Genomic DNA, 23,708 nt, shown 5'->3' with positions numbered 1-23,708 from the left:
TTTTAAAGTAACAATACTGTATACAATTATTATTAACATTACACATTTTATATAAACATTTAAATAATGTTTGTATCTTATGACAAACTTATAAATCAGTCCACATAAATTACAAAAAACAAATCAAATGACATGTTTAGTCAGTGGGTTAAAATGGTACTAGCAATAAGGTCTGATTGCTACACAGTATATACTTGATTGCTGTTAGGACCCTGTACTCAGTCTTAATTTGAGGAGCTGAAAAGAACTCAGAGATTATTTTGTTTAATTAGACACCCAAATTAGGACAATTTAAGTTAGTTGTATGCCTCCAGATACCAGATACTGACAATCATTTTCACTTTGTTGGAACCTTGAAAACAATTGAAAATCTGTTTTCTGTACTCATATAACTTCTGAAATTATTAGAAATCTGTATTCCTGAATTAGTAGAAGTACAGCTGTAGCCAACAGTTTTGCATCACCCTATAGAATTAACAAAATTTGCTTAATAAAGTCAAATGAAAACCTGAGTAACATTATGTTAACATACTGAATTACATATCGCTTTGTAGTTTTCCATATACTTAACGAAAAACTGACAAATTGAAAAAAAAATCAAACATGAAATACAGGACTACTACTATGGCTTATGGTACTTTTGCACTATAATTTTCCAGATGTTAAATAACATATCTAAATTGTGTTCATATTGTTTTTTTTTTTAATTAATTAATGTCTCAATCCTAAAATTATAGGTGTTGCTTTTGGGCACTGCTGTGGACTACACAAAAATGTGTGTCACTCTTGAGTAGAGTGACTTGTGTATAGAGCCTGGTTTCCCCCTATATTGTCCATGTAGCAGAGTGGACATTGTCTGTGTAAGTCTTACATAACATTTCAGCTAAAAAACAACAAATTATTGTTATTATTAAATTTCCCTTAACACTGAATTATGTATTCTAAGAAAAGAAGCTATTACTATTAAATTAAATATATTACCATTTACAATATGTACACAAAACAAGCACCAAGGTATTACACCAGCACTTATCCCAAGCTTACTGTTCTTTTAGACTTACTGTACATAAACAACAAAAAAGTGCAATAAGTAAACATTTATTATTATGGACAGCACAATGATAAAACCCCCACTAACATCTTACTTGAAAAAGAGATTCTGTAACTGGCTACAGCTTTATTAGACATGTGCTCTGAGAATATCTGTTTCTGTTGCTTCTCACAATAAAATCTCACAAGTACAACTGGCCTTTTGGAGCACACAGTTGCGACAGTTTGTGAGTCGATAAGAAAGATATATAAAGTTCAGAAATGCATAAACAGACGAAACAGAAAAAAAAAACACTATTTTAAAATCAGAAGAAAATTATTTTGCTTCATTTTACCAACATAGTGTCACATGACCAAAAATAGCATGTGCTATTATTCACAAAACAGGGCAATACTCTAGCAGTCAATTGTCACATTGTAGCCTGCAGCTTTGGGTCATGTAACCCACTATCTGTCACTCTAACCAACAGTCTCAACTCCAGTAAACACCTGTATAAACTGACATTTGGAATATATTGGGTGTATTTTGTAGTAGTGAAGACACAGAGAAGTAGGGCACTACACAACAGTTAAGGATGCTGTAAAAGCAGCAAGACTGTAGCTATTTCTGACAACAGCATTGTAGCAGGTATTTGAAACCATACAAAGTAGTGCTGTTACTTCAATGGTTACATATCGTCTCCTTGGATAGTTTTCTTGTTTCTTTGTTTTACAGTTCCGCACATTCTGTGCAATGTTTCAGAAATGCAGTCGTCTGTTCCTCGTTATAAACTACAAAACAGCGTGGACACTGTAAGTCAGTCTGTGCTCTGTGCTCTGATCTTGAACTCCTGTTTGTTGCTGGAGAATCCTTTGTTGCTGGAGTCGACTGGGAGCTTGATCTGTTTGCTCCTGATTGATCAGGGCTATTGCCCAGCAACACTTCAGCAGCACCTGTCTCTATGTGCATAAGGTTCCTACTGCCAATGTGTATTCTGTAGGGGGCAGCTTGATCTCCTGCATCCTAACAAATTAAAGGTGTGGGTTATTTATTTGTTAATATTTTTTCAATATTACAAATAATTACTTTTTTAAAGTTCCAAATGTTAATATTGCTTTCTTAAATCATTGATGAATATTAGAATTTTCAATTACCTGTCTTCGCAGCTGCAGCTCTAAACGGACTATATCTTCCTGAAGATCTTGTATTTTGCTTTGTGCCCTCTCTCTATCAGCTCGCTCAGACTTAAAATCATCTTTATAAATGAGAACCTGAAAAACAAAAGAAGCGATTATAACCGGATGTTATTCTTCTATCACTGTTAGGGTTCTAGCCTATTGGTCCCTCACAAGGAATGTATAGTTAGGAGTTAATAACAATTCTGCTAAAACAGGATCGAAGAGTCCCCCATTGGATTCAAGCAAAAGCAACTTTCCTTAAGAATAAAGATATTGTATACAACTAACGAGATGCAGATGGAGCTGTTAAATTGCAGTTTGAGTAGTTTCTTGTTAGCAGTATGCCTTCGCTTCAAAGTAGTGCCTTTACAACTTTTAAGAATTGTATTTAAGAAATGTACGTGTGAAAAAGTACCTGCTGTTCAAGCATTTGGATGCGTTCTCTGTCCGTTTTCCTGGTTTCACTGCTGAACCTGTTGCATTCCTTCATCTTGTCTTCCAGCAGTTGGTTAAGCCTCAGGATCTCCTGCTGCATCATGTCCATGTTGGTCTGCACCGAGCCAAAGCCTTGCTTTGGATTCACTTTCAGATTCTGACACAGTCCTTTCACATACTCTTCCCTGCTAGCATCATACTTCTGCCACTTGGCATTCAAGCTTTCTACCTGTGGCACAAAACAGAACAACATTGTCTTTAACATATAAATTATATAAGCTTGTCAACTCAAATGTCTTTTAAACAGCATTCAAAATACTGTAGTTTAAGAAATAACTTACATGAGCCACTTTCTGCTGTAAAGCTTTATTTTCTTCCTGTAGCTGGCATACTATAGCCTTAAGATGAGCAGTCTCATTAGAGTCTGCACACTGAAGCTGTGGGGGGGGGGGGGGGGGGGGGGGAATAGAAAGTATTGTTATTTAGTTTATTTTTGCATATTATAAACTGTGGTCAGGATAACATTTACTATTTTAATTATTTTTAAGGTTAGTTTGTCAAAATACACATGGTATACTTTCAGGTAATTTTATAAAAAGAATCCCCTGAAATAAATATATAAATAAATTTTTAAAAATCCATGTTTACACTTGCTTTTGGAAAGTCCCTACTTATGCTGTAGCAGAGAAAGACATTTCACTACTGGTAAAAGATGTACTAAAGCTTTTGACATCCATGAACAAAACTATCAAAATGATTAATAATTAGAAAAACTTTCACCTTCAAATGGGCAGTTACTAGTTTTAGTTTTCTCAGTTTCAATATCAGCTCTGTGAAATTCCCAAAACAGCTTTTGATACACATTTGGCTATTTTCCATGAAATTAAATAATACTGGATTAAACCTGCATGAATATGCCTACCACCCCTTACCGTCAGTAAACATGACACTATTGGGTTTGGTAGAAAATCCTGGGCCTAAATAATAATAAATAATAATTGTTTATAGGGTATTTTTAATTCTGTAACCATGATCTGACATACCTTGCTAGATTGTTCTCTATGAATCTGTTCATCTCCAGATTCAGGATGTTTCTTCTGTTTACTCTCCAGTCTTTGTGACAGCTGCTGACATACTTCCACTGTGGCAGCCAGCTGGGCCCGGAGCTGCTCTGCCTCATCAGTGAGGGAATGACACAGCACCTCCCTGGTTGTCTGGACCCTTTCCTTCTCTGCCAGAACCCCCCGGAGACGCAAAATCTCCAGGTCTTTCTCATGTGGAGGTCTAATTATCATTCTCTGGATTTCTTCATCTTTTTCTCTCAAGTCCTTTCGTAGTTTCTGAAGCTCCTGCAATTAAAAGTCAACACCAATGGTCTTTTAGCAGTTTGGAGTAATACATGCTTTGCCATGAAACACAGATGAAACTGGACAATGACAGTTTGCTGTATCTATCTCGGCAATAAACTTTTTTTTGGTATTCGTATAAAAGTCAGTGGAAGTGAAGCAGAGCATAAACATAAAAAAAGTTCACTAAGGCAAGTTTGTCAACAACTTTAAACCTCCTGTGGGGGAAAAAAAAAACCGTAAACCCCAATAAAAAGATGTCCCTCAAGTGGATCTGTGCGTAGTTAGATCAGATTTTAAAACCAGTTTCCTTCCAATTATTCAAGACAATAATAGGCACGTAATATAATCAAATACATCCTGAAAAGAGGTACATACATTACTGAATTTAAAAAAAAGTAGATTATAGATTGTCAGCCTTTGCATATGGATTATATGTTAATGTTTCTTTAAGCGCTTTCATTTTAATAGACTTATTTTGGAAAAATTGCTAGCAGTTTCCACACTTCATGCAAAAACAGGCTGAGAAAAGTTACTATCTTTAGAGGAACAACATTATTTCTATATTTTTCAGAAATACATACCTGTGTAAAATCTAAATCTACCTGTGTCACACCCAGGTCGGCAGCAATTTTGGTTGACAAGCTTTGACCCGGGTCAAGTGAGACGAAATACATGATGGGCATTAGTAAGCAGATGAAGTAACAGCCACGCTTGCATGAAGGTTTCACTTCTGCAAGGAACATTTCTGTTTATTCTGTTTAGCCATATTTCTGTTGATTGAGACACAGCATGAGCCAAACTGAAGAAACGTTTGATCTAATCAACATTTGGGCTGAAGATTCATCTTGAAAGCCTGAACAAATAAAAGCGTGGTCATGTGAATGTTGCTGCTTCCCCGGCATCACACACCCACTGTGTGCTTGCTTCTGTTACCCAGGTAGACCCTGCTACCAGTCACAGCTCGGGTTGAGTCTGACCCAGGGAGAACATGCCAGTGTGAAGGGGGCTTAACTAATTAGAAATTTCAGACCAAATTGCTGGTTATTGACAGTTATTCACCCACCCCAAAGGTAAATGACATATCATGGTCATTCTGGTTTGTTACTAAAATGATCAGGTGTGACTGAGGCCCATGTTATTAACCCATATAATGTATTAATAACTGTCATCAAGGAAACTCGAATAACTAGGGCTGGTTACAGTCGATTGGGATTTATTAGAACAGATCACTTACTGTATTGCAAGGCTTAACTCACCATGACCGATATGGGTAATATATAAGTTTTACTTTTATTATATATTTTTATGAAAGTTTAAGGCCCGCATATACAGCAACAGTCTGGTCCGAAACAATGTCATTTCCGCATTTACAAGCAAAACTCCTGCATTCAAAAATATACATTTTATAGTTGCCATTCTGAATGTTTACTGTACAACATCATATTTATACATGTCAGTATAGTAGATAGATTATGTTTCAGTGATTAAATTGCCAATGGAAATGGGAAATTGATTTCAACCGTATTTCCATGTGTAAATCGAAAACGTAATGGTGTATGCTTATAGTTTATTTTCCTTAGACTACGTCACAATGCTTATTTTTTTTAGAAACAGCAACTGTATCATTTGTCGTTACTTTACTACAGCATAGCCTTCACTGTTCGAGGTATTAACATTACAAATAGAAAACAAACATACGGATAAATAATAAAATAACACTTACTAGTTTCATTGTTTCCAGTTGCTGCTCAGAATTTATTTCAGTTTCCTTCTGTTGCTGTTTAAGTTTGCCGATTTCCTTACAGAGATTCTCGAATAAGGACTTTGAAGGTCCGAAAACCAGAGGCCCTTCTTCTCCCACATGAACAGCGGCATTTTCGTATCTTGCTAGCCTCGCCTTTAGGTCCCCGATTATATTGTCTTGTACGCGGACGTGATGGTTCAATTTGGCCAGTTCCAGTCTTGCTTCCTGATAAAAAGTGCTCAAAGTTGTATAGCTCTGTAGTTTGGTTTTAAGCATTGCGTTTTCCATCTTGATTCCTTCCACCATCTCTTCTTTTTTATTGTATCCGTGGGTCAGTGGTTCTGTGCTGCTGAAGCTGGTGTGGGAAGACATTGTAGTACTTTAACAAGCTATTCCGCTTGCATGCCAAATGTGTTGGGACAGAAATTCACCTCTATAAATTATAAAACACCTACTGTAAACTACAGTACCTGTACACAAATGGTAACTAACATCTACCAGCGGCAAATCAATGCAATCAAACATACATGCAGATCACATTGCGAAATTAATAATATTCCAGAACTGCAGGGGGGGGATTTCCTTTTGGGACTTCCCCACTGCTCCGGCGGACTTTTTATGTAATTTTTGTAATGCCAGGCTTCTTTAGACTGCTCCTTTCTGTATTGTTGTGATTAATCATTGCTGGTAATCGAACTCAGAAGATTGAGTTTTTTTTTTTTTTTTTTTTTAAATATTATTTAATGAAACTGGTAGTTTACCTTTCAAGAAAATAACTTTTCGGTGCACATGCGCACTGATACTTCCTGACTGTCGGTTTGCGTAGGCAACTGCGTATGATGAAGTATGTCTGTTTTTTTTTTTTTTTTTTTTTTTTTTTTTCGTCTTTCAGTCAGAAAACGATTGCGTTACCATTTACTATGATGTGCCTAAGTTCCAATATTTTATACTTGATCGTATAACTTCGACGGCTCTATATTTTTTACTTTGTATGTTGTTCAATTATACAGTTGAATTACAAAGTTGTGCATTATTTAATAAAGCGTAAGCGTTTAACGCTAACAAGCCATGTTCAAAAAGCTTGTTAGGCCTATTTAGATTGTAGTTAAAATAAACTTTATTTATTTAATTAGTCAAAACATACTAGTAAAAGCTTTGTGAATTTGTGATGACAAAAAAAAACCCCAAAACCCTGTAGTACTATTTAGTATGTAGGCAGTCAGAATGGCATGATTTGATGCAACAAGCCCCCTCCTTCCCCATCCCTCCCTCTCTCCCACCCTCCCAATACCCCAGGACTGGCAAGGGGATTTTTCCCACATTATATGGAGCAGCAAACAGGCAAACCCCCCACCTTCTTATGATGTCTCTGACTGATGCATTACTCACATGACCCTTCATGCATTCAAATCCTTTCTTAATATAAATGGCACGCATGGGTGTTTTTGTAACTAGCAGTAAAAGTAAATTATGCATCAACAGTGAACATTCCTAGAAAGCATCTGCTGAAAGCGAATTCTGAGTGATGAAGTCACAGTTCATGATGAACTGTAATGGACTGTAAAGCACATGTCCCTCCAGTCCATTCAAGGTATATAGCAATTGGGAAAAGTCAAGTACATAGTAGAGGTGACATTTTCTTATTGTGATTATGTTTGTGAAAAAGTACTTAAATGTAATAATTAACTTATATTTCTTCAGATTTCCTAGTTAGCATTAACTTTAAAAATATTTAGAACCATCACAGAGTTTTATATTGCATCTTAAGCTAAGTAGGTTTATGAATCTAGTATGATGGCAGTATTCATATACCGGATTATTTTATGGACTTTACATGATGTTTTAGCCAATGTTTTGTAACACTGAAGAATGAGTCACTCCATTAAGCCAATTGTTAAAATGTAAAAGAAAATGTTCTCTTTTTTCTTTTAGTTATTTTACTCTGTGATACTATGCTATTGTACTTTGTTAAACTTTACATTAAAATTTTGCTTTCTGCAGTATCTCAAGATATATACTTTTGTTCTTTGGCTCAAACTGGCTGAAGTGACATAATGAAAAAGAGAAAATAATAGGGTTGATAATAACAATAGCACTGCGCAGTATTTCTTCTGAGAACTTGTTAACACCAGAAGCAAATTTTCAGAGTTACTGTTGTGATTTTGTATAATAAAAGGCTCAATCTGTAGTTCTTTTAATCTATACATTTATTTGGTTAATTCTAAAGTAAACTGGCAAAACCAGTAGTTGTTGTAATAACTGGACATGTGTCTATTTACAAACATTTACCGATATTAGCTGGCAGTTGTTTTTTTGTTTTTTTTGCCTGGATAAAAAAGACAATTTAGAATTTAGAAAGTAATTTGTTGAGTAAAATTATTTATCTTTCAATTTTAACTGACTTAAAATGCAGAAGTAGATCACTTCTGGCATGCTAAACTTGGTAAGGCCTACTTGTATTTAATTTATAGAAGCATGGGCAGCTCACTGCATTTATCTATGTTGCTCTTGCGTTGATGCAGACTACCATAGACCCAAAACCATATAGCCATAAACAGAACTCACAGATTATTGTTGTGTGAATTTGGGGCCAGCAAACATGTGTTGCTGTTGGGGGTTAATGTGTAGTTTACAAACCTTACGTTACCTTTCGAGGAGCCATGCCAACTTGAACAATCACATATTAGTGTTATCAGTCTTCAAGATCAATTGTGATTTTGATCCTATAGTCACGGCCCCTTGGTAAGGGTGTTTTTAGATATAAATGGATATTATTAACTGTCTGCAAAGATGAACAGACAACTGACATTTTTGTTCTGTAAACTTTTGGCCAAACTTTTGTAGTTTCCTGTTGTATTTATTTATTTGTTTATTTTTAGAATTCCTGTAAGGATTAGTGAAACCTTGCAAAATGCAGAACACTGTATAATCACACAAAAAGTCAACAGAGATGATATACTTAATATGGGGATCATAATTACAGTATGCTGTATCTGCCCATTTGGGTTTCCCTTGGGAAAAAAAATCATAAAACAAATTCTGAACTTCTGAAATGTGTACATATCACCAAAAGGGGAAAAAACTATTAATTGTAGAATTACACGCTACAGTACCAGATACAGAAAACATTGCATTGTTCTCTTTAAATTAAGATCATATGATTTTAAGAAGTGTTGACCATGCATTATTTGTTAGGGTATTTGAACTATAATGATCAAATATAAATGCTGTAGACTGTTCAGACTGTAATTAATATCTAATTTTTTAGATCGAAGATGAAGAAAAATGACTGAATATATTATCAGTAAAATTTGAAAACACCCACAGTACACAGAGATGATTTTCTATGGTTCAACAACAATTACTCAGCTAGCATTGCACTTCCCAGTGACCTCTGAAATCCCTTTACTACAAGGAAGAGTAACTAGGGATTAAGACTGAAACTCACAGTGCTGCACATTGTTGTATAATTAATATCAAGTTAAAAAAAAAATGTTGCCAGATTCTAATAATATATCTAGATGTCCCAAATACTGCATAGTCAACCAGAATTAAAACAAAAACTGTTATTGTAGCATACTTTGTGCACTGACACAAAACCAGTGTATATTATCAATACCATTTTATGTAATGTGACATGGTAAAAAATACTTTACATTATTTAGTGAGACCATATTGGTTGGAGTTTATAAGATTACTCTAATCGAAACCCAATTTATTCAGCTTTTCCTACTTTTACAGCATGCAAGCATGTTTACATGGCATTTGATTCACATTTAAACAAACATGAAGAAAAAACAAGCAAACAGCTGAAATAAGTAATTATCTGTGTCTGTTTTCCAGTAATAGTTATTATTGATAAGGTTAACGCAAAGGTTAGGCCTAAGATTATGGTCAATATAATGTGGTACCACTTTTTGTTATCGATGTGTAAATATTACAATAACTAAAATCTCAAGGGATCGTTTTCTGATTCATTTATTTGATATTTAGACAGTTATTTGTATATATTGAAGATGGTGTGGGAATAATTAACATGTCATGAATCACATTTGGAGTACCACTGTACTTGTGGGACAGACTGCTCATTAAAAATATTTTGCATATTTTCAAAGAGGAGACAATTATCTTTTCGGGGATACCAATATATTTAGGGGCTGATTTTAGGATACTTGCAAAGTAATTTGAGGATGCAAAACACCCATATTGCGGTCAAAAGCAGCGTTCTGCACATGCAAGCTGTATTTAGCTACCATAAAGTGGGACTTTAGCGGTCACTAAAAATGTGCGTACATAAAGAATGTTTTTCACCTGGCAATCTGCACCCACTATAAAATGATATTGAAATATATTCAAATGAAGAAAAGAGCATGGAATTGGGCGGGGATCTGGAATACTAAACAGGCGCAAACATTACAATGAGATGTAAGGATTTTGCCTTGCACTTGGGCAATCGCTGACCCTCCAAAAACTTTGCACCTTCTCTTACAAGGTACAAACCATTGTAGATGCGAGTAGCTAAGAGCTGTATAAAAGCACACACCTGCAGAGACCTGTCACTGGCTTCAAGATGGCTGCTGTGATACACTTCCTGGCCCTTGTTGAGAACAGGCAGGAAAACCTTTGGAGGAGAAGGGCAAGACGGAGAAGACGTTGCATATTCAAACCCAGGGTCACTTTGTTTGGGATGCTAGAGGATGTGATGGTAAGGCGTTATCATCTCACTCTGCAGGTCATCCTAGACCTAATAGCTGAATTGTTTCTCGTGCTCCACAAATCTCATACAGTGCCTACTGCTCTCTGTACTCCTAACTCACCTCATCTCTGGGCTGTAAGTGCGGCCGCTAAATATCCTGATGCACAGGCGGTGCTCATTGTGACCCTCGTTATCATGATTGCGGCTCATTATTTGTGCGTGTTGAGTAATTTGCATTGTTCTTCAATTTAACGTTTTAAATTGCCACCTAGGAGAACTTGAGTGTGACTAATGCAGTCCTATTAACCCCCTCTCCCCACCTCACGGAATAGTGAGAACACAAGTAGTCAAATCACCCATCCTGTGGGGCATAAAACATGTCTTAAATCCCCAAGTAAATCCCCATGGTACCCCAGGATTGGCAAGGGGATTTTTCCCACATTATACGGAGCAGCAAACAGACAAATCCCCCACCTTCTTATGCAGGCAAGGCTGGACTCCAGGTAATGCCCCATAATGTCTTTGACTGATGCATTACTCACATGACCCTTCATGCCTTCAGATCCTTTCTAAATATAAAAGGCAGGCATGGGTGTTTTTGTAACTAGCAGTAAAAGTAAATTATGCATCAACAGTGAACATTCCTAGAAAGCATCTGCTGAAAGGGAATTCTGAGTGATGAAGTCACAGTCCATGATGAACTGTAATGGGCAGTAAAGTGCATGTCCCTCCAGTCCATTCAAGGTATATAGCAGTTGGGAAAAGTCAAGTACATAGTAGAGGTGACATTTTCTTTTTGTGATGTTTGTGGAAAAGTACTTAAATGTAATAATTAACTTATATTTTTTTAGCTTTCCTAGTTAGCATTAACTTTAAAATTATTTAGAACCATCATAACGTTTTATACGAGGGCGACCTTTATTAATAATACTACGATTTTCAAACGCTGCAATATTTTATGACATGATTTATAACATTTTAGAAGGAACGTGGTTGCTTATTTTCTGTAATACGGTAGCCTACCTGTACGTAGTAACGTGTGTGCCTAATCTATTCCACTACTGTACATTTATCGGTGACAGTTACTGAGAGCCTATTGGGTGAGAGTTGGAAGGTCAGGGAGTACTGTATCAGCGAATCAGGAGTGTGTATTGGTTGTCAAGGGGCGGGACAATGCTGGTGTGGCTGTTAAATCCAAGAGTGTGACGTAGATGTTTTTCTGCACCAAAAATTACCTCAGAATATCAGATTGATTTCTGTAAAAACTACAATATAACCTACTCGGATATTTATCTTATTTGTAATCAATGTAACTTGTTTGTTATTTCTCTGCAAGAGAAACCGAAACTAAATATGTTCATAGATAGTAAGCAGTTTTTATTTGTACGGGATTGAGTACAATTGAACTAAAAACAAAACACCAAACCACCTTATAGAACTTCAGGACTGCTCTTCTGTACGTAGTTTGTCTTGCATTTTCTTTCAAAATTGTACTACCATAAAATAAAACATGCTTACTTTGTACATTAGTTTGTAATTGATGTGCTAGATTGAGGCTCCCGTCTCTTACATGCACATAGTGTTGCACTTGTATTTGTTTTACTGTGTGTGTTTTTTTAGTAGGGGGTAGAAAAAATACCTTAATGTTTCTTTATTGATAGCGGCGTTTATTCGAGGGCGGCCTCTATTATAAAGCTGATCACTGCGGCGTCAGTACGAAGGCGTCTTTAATTTGAGTGCGGCGCTAAATTGAAGTAATACGGTAAGTCTGGTTTATTAGGCCTTTTATTTGCCATGCATGTTGATGTAAAACGAAAACTGTATTCAGACTGTCAGATGTTTAGTAGCCTATTTGTAATGCTACAAAAAATTTGCTAAAAATATATTTATGTATAAATATATATATATATATATATATATATATATATATATATATATATATATATATATATATATATATAGTTTTTTTTTTAAATATATATTTCACAGGCACAGCTAATGCTAAGTCATACTGCGACGAAGTCAACAGTTTTTTTTTTAAATTGTCAAGACGAGCCATCGGTTGAAAGACTCGATGACGAACCCTACACCCCTTTTGCTCTACGTTGTCAGCAAACATCCAGACTGGTCTGATGTGAGTAAGGGAGAAAAAAGTTACTCATTGTCAGGATGGCCGAGTGGTCTAAGGCGCCAGACTCAAGGATTAATAGTCTTTCCATGGACATGGGTATTCTGGTCTCTGTATGGAGGCGTGGGTTCAAATCCCACTTCTGACAATCCCTTTTTTTTTTTTTTTTTTTTTTAATTAAATCTGTGAAATGCTTTCGTTTTTGCAGTTATTTATTGGAGTTAATTCAACTAATTCGTCACACTTAGAACAAGTCCTATTTTATTGTTTTAATTAAGAAAGAAAAAAGAAAAATACGGCCAGTACTCTAGTCCCCTATGAAAAAAAGGTTCCCACCTTATGTGAATGTTTGCCCCCCACGAAATATGATCCCCACCCAAACCAAAATGTTTTTTTATTGTTTGTTTGGTTTTTTTTGGAAGGAGGCCCAGTTGCTTAATTTCCACCCAACGCTACAATATAATTTACGAAAATATAAATGTGATATTTTTAAATTTACAAGAATCTGTCTGATAAGAGCTTACACTCACCACCTCTGGTGGTGGCAAGGTGCTTTGCACTTGTGATAAGTGAATGCATGTTCAAAAATCAAAGTATTTTCTAAGATATGTTCTGATAGCAACTTTAAAAAACAGTGCTTACATTATTATGGTGAATTGGACATTGTAAACGACAATTAGAATAAATAATTGTGACGTAGTTTGTAATACAAAGCGGAGTAGTGCAGTTATTCAGAGAGTGTACCAGATAAAGAAGTGCATCATTTAGTCAGTAAGTTTAGTTTTTAGAAGGGTTTTTTTTTTTTTTTTTTTAACATTGCATTAATTGATGTATCGTTGAACAGGTTTCTACTGCTAGTTATGATTTATTTACATTTTTTTTTTTTTTTTTTTTTTAATTTCTATATTGAGTTATACGTTTTAGTTAACAACACGTTGGCTTACTTTTGGGAGATCATATGTAATAAAAAAGGAAACAATTCCTAAAGGCAATAAAAAATATTTTAATAAACAGTAACCTAACATCGACAGAGGGATTTGGAAACTAGCATGAAAATAAAAATGGAAGTATTATATTGTATATTTAAAAAATAAAAATGAAAAATTTCCCCCAGACCTAATAATGATAATAATTGTTTTATAGCTACAGTAAATAAATTTATTTTTACTACCCTGCACAATCCCTTTTTCTCTATAGGGATCAGAGATATAATAGTGGCTCTCACGTCAGACTACGCGAACTCTAATTCTAAGATTCCGCCAGGTCCGCGTTAATATATCCCCACTTCTAAATATATATATATATATATATATATATATATATATATATATATATATATATATATATATATATATATATATATATTTTTTTTTTTTTTTTTTTTGGGGGGGGGGGGGGGGTCGGGTAGCTGTGACTTTACGCATCGTTTTTGCAATTATTTATTCGATTTAATTCAACTGATTCGTCACACATATAAGAACATATGTTTTACTGTTTAGATAATAAAAAGAAACAAAAAATAAATGTGGCCAGTACGGGGATCGAACCCGCGACCTTGGCGTTATTAGCACCACGCTCTAACCAACTGAGCTAACCGGCCAGTTAGCATAAGCGTTTCTAAACAGCCGTAAAGAGGTACGATAATATGAAGAATTTTGATTGGCATAAAGCACCAGATTAAGAGAATGATAACTCAGTCAGTTCATGGCGGGACGTACAGAAAGAAACACGAAACCTAAATCTAAAGTCTAAGAAGACCCTTAGATACGCAAACAAGTCAAGAAAACGAGCTTGGCCCCGGGCGAGTTTGGAATGACAGGTAAGGAGAACAGCAAATAGGCACTTTTTTTTTTTCTTTTAAATTGAAGGCAGAAAGTGAGATAACAAATATGAATTGTAGTATATGAGCTGTTATGACACATTTACGTAGCCCGGCTAGCTCAGTCGGTAGAGCATGAGACTCTTAATCTCAGGGTCGTGGGTTCGAGCCCCACGTTGGGCGCATGCTTTTTTTTATTTTAACGTTGTGTTATATTTACATTTATGTCTGTGTTAAATGGAAAATATGAATATTTTTATATTTATTTAAACCTGCATGTTAGTTAATACACCCTCACATTTTGATCAGAATTAAAAACATGGCAACATATCATCTACGAACATGTAAGAGACATCTTTTTTTTCAATTTATAAGAATCTGTCTCATAAGAGCCTATTCTGGTGACCTCTGGTGGTGGCAGGGTGCTTTGTAGATTTGAAAAATTAATTTCCCTTTGAATTCGAATGACAACCATTACCGAATGGGAAGAGCCTCTCTAACCGTCAATCTGTGAGCAAATATACAAAAGCTGCCCTATCAGGGCCCTGCTATGAAGAGGGGGGAAGTCCCGCCTACCTCCTGTTGAAGAGGGACGTCCTCACAGTAGCACATCGCCATTTTCTCTCTCATCTCTCTGAGACAGGTCGTACATTGCTTTTGCTTTTTACGTACCGAATTTGGCTAATTTGTTGGATTTATCCATAAATTAAGGAATAATTTACTGTAAAATCCCGCTCAAGCGTGTCTAAAAGAGTGCCCTATTCTCGCGTCAGTCGTTACATCTGCCAGACCAGTAAGTGAGCTTCATGCGCTGTCCATTGATGGAACGAACAAGACCCTCTCTAGGCTCTAGAGTTTTGCAGGCGGCATGCCCTTAGGCATCACGTGGGCTCTGTTGCTATCGCCGTGGGTCTGTACTGTTGGTAATCTAGAGCCACAACATTTGGTACAGCTTTCCCATTCAGTAATGGTTGTCATTCGAATTGAAAGGGAACGTTAGGTTATTACCATAACCCTGGTTCCCTGAAAAAAGAGAATGATAACCATTACCCTTTAAGGTCGTGTCCCCAGCTGACCTCTGTTTTTGAAAGAAAATGGCAATGTGCTACTGTGAGGAAGTCCCTCTTCAACAGGAGGTGGGCGGGACTTTCCCCTCACAAAAGGGGCCTGATAGGGCAGCTTTTGTATTTTTGCTCAGAGATTGAAGGTCAGAGAGGCTCTTCCCATTCGGTAATGGTTGTCACTCTCTTTTCAGGGAACCAGGGTTATGCAAATAACCTAACGTTATGTTCACAAACCATGAAACCTGTTTCCAACTCTTGGTAGGGTTCTATTTTAATGTTCAAAGTATTTTCTAAGATATGTTCTTATAACACCTTTAAAAACAGTACTTACATTTTTTTGGTGACTTGGACCCACTGTAATCGACAATTTGAATAAATAACTGTGATGTAGTTTGTAATACAGAATGAAGTAGTGTAGTTATTCATAAACTGTAACAGATCCAACAGTGTTTCCCAAAGAAGTGCATAATTAAGACAGCAAGCTTAGTTTTTAGAGTGCATATTTATTTAACATTACATACAAGATCTTGCATGGTATTTCACATTGAATGTGTTGTTAAATAGGTTTCTACAGCTAGTTAAGATTCATTATTTAAGATTTTTTTTTTTAATTTGCATATTAATATTTTTTATGTATGGAAAATGTCAGCAGTTCAATTGCTCTTTCCATAATTCAGTAGCTCATCCCTTATCTCATTTTTGTTGTCTCCAATTTTGGAATCAGCATTTTGATCTTCAGCATTCAAGTACTTTTCTTGTTGGTCATGTAGTTGTTTTTCTGCAACATTTTCACTGTCAGCTACAACATGATGGTACAGGTTTGCTCCCTATAAAGAGTTTAGAGATACATATCAATTGCAATGAATATAATTGAAATGGTTCAAATGAAATGTATGTATATCTAAAGCCATTTAACAATAACATACAGTCCCCATCTTCAACCAAAGAGGGCATAATGATTCATTTCTAAAATTTTAAGGAAAAAGTTTACAAATTTATGATAATAAAACAGTTACATACGTTTAGATGTGGATATTTTCCTGGTGGATATACATGGAGTTGTTTGTAAATATAATGCCCATTGTGGAAGATCCGGCTCCTGTAGTACATCTAAAGAATACAAAAAAAAAAAAAAAAAAAAATCAATATTAAGAAATGTATAAATGATTTTATAGATTTCTTTTTTTTTCACCCCTGCATTATCTCTTCTTTTATACAGCATGCATTGGACAATGGACAGTATAAAGTATGAAACATTTTAAACAAATACTTAACTGTATATCAAGTTACACCTAAATAAAAATAAATATTTAGATGTTTAAATTGATTTCAACAAAAATAATAGAAACTTAATAAGCCGTGTTACATTTCTTCCTATGTAAGTAAGCACAATATCTGTAACCTCCCAGAGCGAGGCAGTCACCATCTGTCACACACTTATTCCAAATAAGCCCTCAAGTGCATTATCGTACAGCTAAGCTTAGTGATATACAGGAATTACATAAACTTTTATACAAAAACTGATCATAATAGCCTTAAAAATAGGACAATCGATGTAATTGGAGTAGATCCGATGACCGCATTTGTAAATACATTTTTACAAATACATAGTGTAACATGAACTTGCCTTCTATTAAATTTCAGAGATCTATTAAACAGATTAGGTAGTGTTCCCCATCTTTCGCAAGCCACTGTGCAAATGCTATGAAGATGTTGAATGTCTAAGTTAATGGCTTAAATACTGGACACATGATTCTACTTACATTACATTATTTTTTTATTCCTGATTATAATTGGCTGCAGTTATGCTGTATGGTTTTCTGTAGGCTGATTGGCAGCGGCACCACCTTAGTCTATTAAAAACCTTGATGGTCAAAATTAAGACATTACGTTGGCTTACTTTTGGGAGATCTTGTGCGTAAAAAAGGAAAAAACTCCAAAAATATAAAGGCAATACAAATTATTTTAAGAAACACTTGTAAATGTTTTATTGGATTTGTGGCACATTATAACTGTCTGCCAATAAACTGATTTGAAAAGACCTCAATTACTATTAAGTATTTAGTTATTTATGCACAATCTTGTTTATATAGTTTACATTAGAGTTTTCAATAATAATAATAATAATAATAATAATATAATAATAATAATAATAACAGTAATTGCTAGTTTTGATACCTGGCAACATTGAAAACAAGCAAATTACAGTGTAATATATTTTTTTTTCTCTTAATGTCAACAGAATGATTTGCTTGTTTTATGTTATGTAAAACTACTAACATGTGTACTAACTAAATTGACTGAACAATATTACTACTACTACAGTGAGAGTCCACCTGGTGAATCTGCTCCTGGCTCTTGCTAGACTAGCCATCTATAAGAGCAGGAAGCGTAAGATTATTGGAGAGGGTCTCTTTGACTGCGGAGCCATGTTCAGGGCCCTGGTCCGGTCCCAGGTTAATTTGGAGCACGCCCACGCAGAGTCCGCTGGCGACATGACGGCCTTTGTCGACCAGTGGGCTCTGCGTGGCGTGCTCTGTACCACCCCCCCTTTTTGTCTGAACATTTAATTTAAAGTCTTTTTGAATGTTTTTTTGTTTAAATTTGTTAATTGCCCATCCATTTAGCATCCTCAAATTGAGTCCTCCATATTGGACTGTCCTAATCTGGGCATTTAAATAGGACTACTACTACGACTACTCCTACTACTACTACTACTACTAATAATAATAATAATAATAATAATAATAATAATAATAATAATAATAATAGAGTGAATATTGAATACATCATTTTACCCCTTGTTCATCATAGCAGTTTAACCCAGGTTGTTGATAAGGGTGACGAAACATCTAAAAAAAAAAAAAAAAGAGGAACAATTTCTCTGAAGCAGTAACCAGCAGAAACAAAAACAGTGAACATGAAAACTTCTAAGAGTTTGCATTTATTATGTCAATTATCTCTTCCTCATTCATCCAAAATCATCTTCATTTCTTAAACAAATCCTTAAAGTACGTTTTTGAATCCCTTATTAACTTCATTTATCAACATGTATTTTTCCGTTAATTTGGGATATGCAAATATTTCAAATACAACGCTAAACTGTTGCATCTTGGTACATTTACAGTTGGTCATGTGGCTTGACTGTAGTAGCCTGAGTTTGAACTAAAACACATGAAGTGATGGGGTGACAGGAAGCAGCAGTAATGAAAATACATGCAAAGAACCAAAAGATCTTAAACAGAAGAAAAATAATATAATATAACCTGATAGTTTTTACAGTGACAACATGTAATACAGTATGTTGTAAATGTGAAAGTTGTTTTGAGTTTTCTGGCAAAAGTTGAACCCAAAACATGAATAAAAAAACAAAACAGAAAATAGGCTGACATACCATCAAGGCAGAAGCTGCGCTCACAAGGAAAAGGCAAACAATTGCAGTCTTCATGTTTTTTATCCTAGAAAAACAAATGTATATATACAGGTATATACAGCAGATCTCATGGAATCTATCTTACATACATTCAAATCCAATGACAGAGTAACTGGCAGACCCTATCAGGGGCTTGTCAGTTATTCGGCTCAGGAAAGAAATAACTACAGTACTCCATGAAAGTTCATATAGATAAGTATGAGAATCCTAGGGTTTGTATACATTTCATATGCAGTTTATGTATATATACATACATATTAGTGCATCTTCCAATTAGGATACAGTTAAAGTACAATGCTAATTTTACCTTTGGTGTGCAATGAGCTAGAAACCTGAAAAAACAAAACACCAGAGATCTTGAGTTAAAAAGTGTGAGGACTCTGCCAAAAAATAAATAAATACTACATCTACCCCTTATATAGGATACCCAGAGTGATATTAAAAATACAAATTGGATTATCAGACTCCCACACTTAATTGGTTGGGAGGGAAACAGTGAAAGTTGTTTGTTTGTGGGGGTTGTAAAGTCACGATGCATCTTCTCTTACAAAATGTAACAAGCTAAAATAGCTGAACTTGTTCACATTATATTTATAAGTATCTATTTGTTTTCAATGGAATATGTTTTATAATGCTTTCAATGTGTTTGGATTTTGTCCCAGATCTGCATCTGCTTGCAAATTATCTGTGTTAACACAATGGAAGTCCTCATTTATCGATCAATCTAAATCAATTAATTTGTTACATTTCAAATAACAGGGGAAAGATCTATCATTCTCCATGGGAATATCATGTTTAAGTAATCAAGTTAATCATCATACGTGAAGACATTGAGAAAGACTTTTAATTGTTGTGATTTGAAGAGTTAGTAATGTTTATTTTAATAACTTGTATTCAAACCCTAAAGAAGCAGGTGCCATTGTTTCATTTGTATGAAACAAGAACATATTTTGAAATTAAATAGACAGGAACTAATGTCTATTAGAAAATGCCATGTTTGTTGTTTACTGGTATGACAGTTTATTAAACTGAATTTTAGCAAAGAGTGGATTTGTGGAATTTTTTTCATAAAAGACAACTTTGTAAACTTGAACCAATTTCAGCATTGGGTAGTAAAATATCCAATGCTGTCTTTGGTTTAAAAAAAAATCTGTCCAAAGACATCACTAGACTAGCTTTAGCCAATGTTTCCTATCCAGAGGTACAGTAGCAGTGGACACATTCCATCCATAGTCAGCCTCAGGATTGATGCTGGCTTGAGGAGTAGCATTTATCTCCCAGAATTGAAGGATTGAGTGTGCAAGATTAGAACATTCAGGGTTTTCCTTTTTTTTTTTTTTTTTTGGTGAGTCCTCATCTTTGTGGGATCAGTCAAGCTTGCAAGTAAAGCTCTTAATGATTATGTACATTAAAATTTGACTCTTTAAAAACACACAAGATCAAGTTTTGGGATTTGAGTCTACCATTTAAAAGGACTAAAAAAAGCAATTCCTTAAAGCAGTTCTGAAAGTTTTGGGAATAGGGCTCATGTATTTCAGTAGCATGATGACAACCTAATTTTAGATTTCCTCCTCAGAATTTAATTCAGTGTAATTATTGATAATGCATTCAGTTTCAGTGACATGAGTGCTTTTAAATTGCCAGAATGTTTACTGCTTAGATAAAAACAAGTTGGTTAAAGAGAGGGTAAGCCTCTCCTGCTTTAGTGTGTGTATATATATATATATATATATATATATATATATATATATATATATATATATATATATAAATTGGAAAATACAGTTATACAAAATCTCATACACATTTGGTTCTTAATATTGTATTAATCCACAATGTCACTCTCATGTATTGTCTTTTATTATTTTTGATCTGAAAAAATGTATTTTCACAAAAACAACACAATATTAAACCATTAAAAACATTATTTTTTAAGAATTACTTTGTTTGCTTATCATTCAACACAGACTATCCTACACAACTTAATTGTATAATATGTGTAGCAAATATACTTTTTTCCACCTTACTACAAACTGTTGTTGTGCTTTTTAAAATATTCTGCACAAAGCTAGTGTCCCACAATCATGTTTTTTAAACTAAGATTATTCTTTCTAGCTCTTTCATTGCAAAACACAAATACAAACATGGAATCACAGTTTTATAAATATGTTTTTGTTATACACTAACAAGGGGAACCAGCAAAACTTAACAAAACTTCCCTGACCAGTTGTTGAGTTATAAAATATTTTGCATGCAAAGATATAACATATATCCTCTTACTTAATCATTATTTAAATACATGTTTTGGTTATTCTCTGTCTCCTCCTCCTCCTCCTCCTCCTCCTCCTCCTCCTCCTCATCATCATCCCACTATTCATTTTACTGATGTTCTGGTTAGTATTGATATCCATGCACTTCTGCTTTCACATTGATGCAATATCATTATTCTAAAGGCTGCTATAACAGTATTTGTTTATGTTGTTTCAGTTTTCATTGCCAGTTCCTTCATTGAGCTTGTCTTCATTTTCCACATTCTTGATATCAGTGTTGTCGTTGTTGGCTTCACCTTCAATGGTGATACCATTGCCTTCATTGTTTTCCTGCTCGCCATTTTGTGTCACATTATCTTCGCCATCACAAAGATAATAACGACCCTATATAAAGTTTTCAATTAGTTTTTCAATTAGTTTTACTACTTGTCTGAACTAATACATCATAATCATTTCTGTGTATTATGAACATAAAGTATTTTCAGGCAGTGTAAATGTGTTTATCTAAAGGCTTTCCACATAAAATGTCTCAAGAATATGTAGAAGCACTTCTTAATGATACACAAATGAAATCATTAAATATTCAAGAAGAGTAATCAACCACATTGGCCTAGCGGGTGAAGACAGACACAAACAAATATTTTAAATATCATTATTTACCTTCATTGTTAGGTACTGGTGGTGACCAGGTGAATATACATGTACAAAGCTATAAAGACAGTCTAAATTTTGGAAGCTGAAGCTTTTGTATTACATCTAAAGAATGATATTAAACAATCATTTAGTATGCACAGACACAGATTAGATTTATTAAATAATATATTTGTCACACATACACTGTAAAACAGTTAATAATAATAATAATAATAATAATAATAATAATAATAATAATAATAATAATAATAATAATAATAATAATAATTTAAACACAGATGTCTGCATGGGTTCTATTAATAAATTCCTTAATGTACAGCTATGGCCAAAAGTTTTGCATCACCTTATAGAATTATATATATTTTGTCATTTCAAAACTTAACACGAACTACTGTACTACTATTATGGCTTCTGGTAGACTTTTGCAATATTATTTTGTGGATTCTTTGATTACATGATGTTAAATAAAAGATCTCAATGATATGCAAAACTTTTGGCCATAGCTGTATAACTTTGACTTCTCGGCATCTGTTGTTTCCATACATATTAAAAAACGTTTTTCTGTTCCATTTACTGTGAATGTAGTCAATTTAGCTACCATATAATATGTCAGATCAGACACGAATATACACATTGGTTTAGGAATAATATAGTTTTTTGATGGAAATACATTTGGTTGCAACTCAGCAGCTTTGTTTTGGGTGGTTCTTTTTTGGTTTCCTTGCAGTTGGGTTGGCTTCTCTGCAAACATACTGGTTTAATTCCTTAGTTATTAAAAGTGAGACATTAAATTACACTGGCCAGAATATGAGTGCCAGTTGTACTAAAATAAAATAATAAAATGTTTAATATAAAAGCAATAAAACCCTTTGTTTATAAAAAGATTTGTTGTTGTTTTAATGTTAATGTATTTCTGGAAAGCAACCATTTCAAGATGAACTCGTCGTTATTTTTTATATAAGAATGAATTCCTCGTGACATTTCTCATAGTTTATTTATAGTTCTTTGTTTAAATGTATAATATGTAAAAACAAATATGGTGACTGAATAATGTAATGCATGGCTTCAGAGCCAGTGAAGTAGTGAATCTTTTCTGCAAGTGTAGTGAAATGGTAAAGCAGTGAAGAAGTATAACTCTGTTAAACACAATTATAAAAGGTGTTCAATGTATTAAAAAAACAGTTTACCTTTAGGAGTGAAGGAATTAAACAGAAAGAGATTATAAAACCAAGTACTTGAAGGTAGTTTTTGAAATCAGGAGTGCCAACAAGAATATAAAATCTGCTTATTGCATAGAACATCTAATCAGCAGGTCAACAAAAAGAAATGGTCCCACACAACTAATTAAGTGGGCAGTGCATGAAGAAAATAGTTGCTAATGGAGCCAATTCTGTTTATTCTATTACAATATTACACAATGTGCAGTCTTATTTTCACAAACTGAATAACCTTGTTGGCATGTTATTTATAACTCGTACTTATTTTCTTTGGCAAAATGACATTGTGTATTAACTTGAGGAAAAATGCTTGCTATATTGTTAGAGACACAAGTATTCCTTATTATGCTATGATTCAAGGTAACAGATTGGGAACAAGCATCTACTAAACTTTAACCCCTTTTAATGAATCAAAAGCAAACCACACTTCCAGTAATTTAACAAATAGTCTTTATCAAAAAGCAAACAAATGTATTTTGTTTAAAGTCTTCATTCATGACAGATGTATTGGCACTATTGCTGTAGTATTTCATGTGTCCTTCTTTTGCTTTTATTATGGCTTTCAGACATTTATGATAATTCTTAATCATTACGTTGTTGAAATCTGGGCCCATTCTGTCTTGCATATTTCCTTCAGTTCAGACTGATTGGGTACAAGATGCTTGGATAAAGCTTTTTTTCAGATCAGTCC

General features: G+C 34.4%; 1 protein-coding gene and 3 non-coding genes across 4 annotated transcripts; 2 read left to right on the top strand and 2 right to left on the bottom strand.

The window, feature by feature from the left end:
- Positions 1–544: 544 nt before the first annotated feature.
- Positions 545–6,541, bottom strand: LOC121297249 (TNFAIP3-interacting protein 2-like). The gene is made up of 6 exons (XM_041223437.1): positions 5,716–6,541; positions 3,687–3,992; positions 2,985–3,080; positions 2,624–2,872; positions 2,185–2,301; positions 545–2,053 (listed from the first exon to the last, which is right to left on the bottom strand). The coding sequence occupies exons 1-6, from the start codon at positions 6,106–6,108 to the stop codon at positions 1,760–1,762; spliced, it is 1,455 nt and encodes a 484-aa protein (XP_041079371.1). The 5' UTR covers positions 6,109–6,541; the 3' UTR covers positions 545–1,759.
- A 6,054-nt stretch (positions 6,542–12,595) lies between these two features.
- On the top strand, positions 12,596–12,708 carry trnal-caa. Its single transcript has 2 exons — positions 12,596–12,633; positions 12,663–12,708. It is a non-coding gene; the product is annotated as a tRNA-Leu (tRNA).
- A 1,378-nt stretch (positions 12,709–14,086) lies between these two features.
- trnai-aau lies at positions 14,087–14,160 on the bottom strand. The gene has a single exon. It is a non-coding gene; the product is annotated as a tRNA-Ile (tRNA).
- A 329-nt stretch (positions 14,161–14,489) lies between these two features.
- Positions 14,490–14,562, top strand: trnak-cuu. Its single transcript has one exon. It is a non-coding gene; the product is annotated as a tRNA-Lys (tRNA).
- The last annotated feature ends 9,146 nt before the right edge of the window (positions 14,563–23,708 follow it).

Source organism: Polyodon spathula, chromosome 2 (assembly GCF_017654505.1).
Source record: "Polyodon spathula isolate WHYD16114869_AA chromosome 2, ASM1765450v1, whole genome shotgun sequence".
NCBI lineage: Eukaryota > Metazoa > Chordata > Actinopteri > Acipenseriformes > Polyodontidae > Polyodon > Polyodon spathula.
This window is presented reverse-complemented; position numbering and strand designations above follow the sequence as displayed.

Bases quoted from the DNA above. Each gene is read 5' to 3' on its own strand.
- LOC121297249 (XM_041223437.1), bottom strand. From the start codon at position 6,108: ATGTCTTCCCACACCAGCTTCAGCAGCACAGAACCACTGACCCACGGA. The intron at 3,993-5,715 runs GTAAGTGTTATT...TTTTAATTGCAG, and splicing joins AACTGGAAACAATGAAACTA to GAGCTTCAGAAACTACGAAA. The intron at 2,302-2,623 runs GTACTTTTTCAC...TTTGTTTTTCAG, and splicing joins TCCAAATGCTTGAACAGCAG to GTTCTCATTTATAAAGATGA.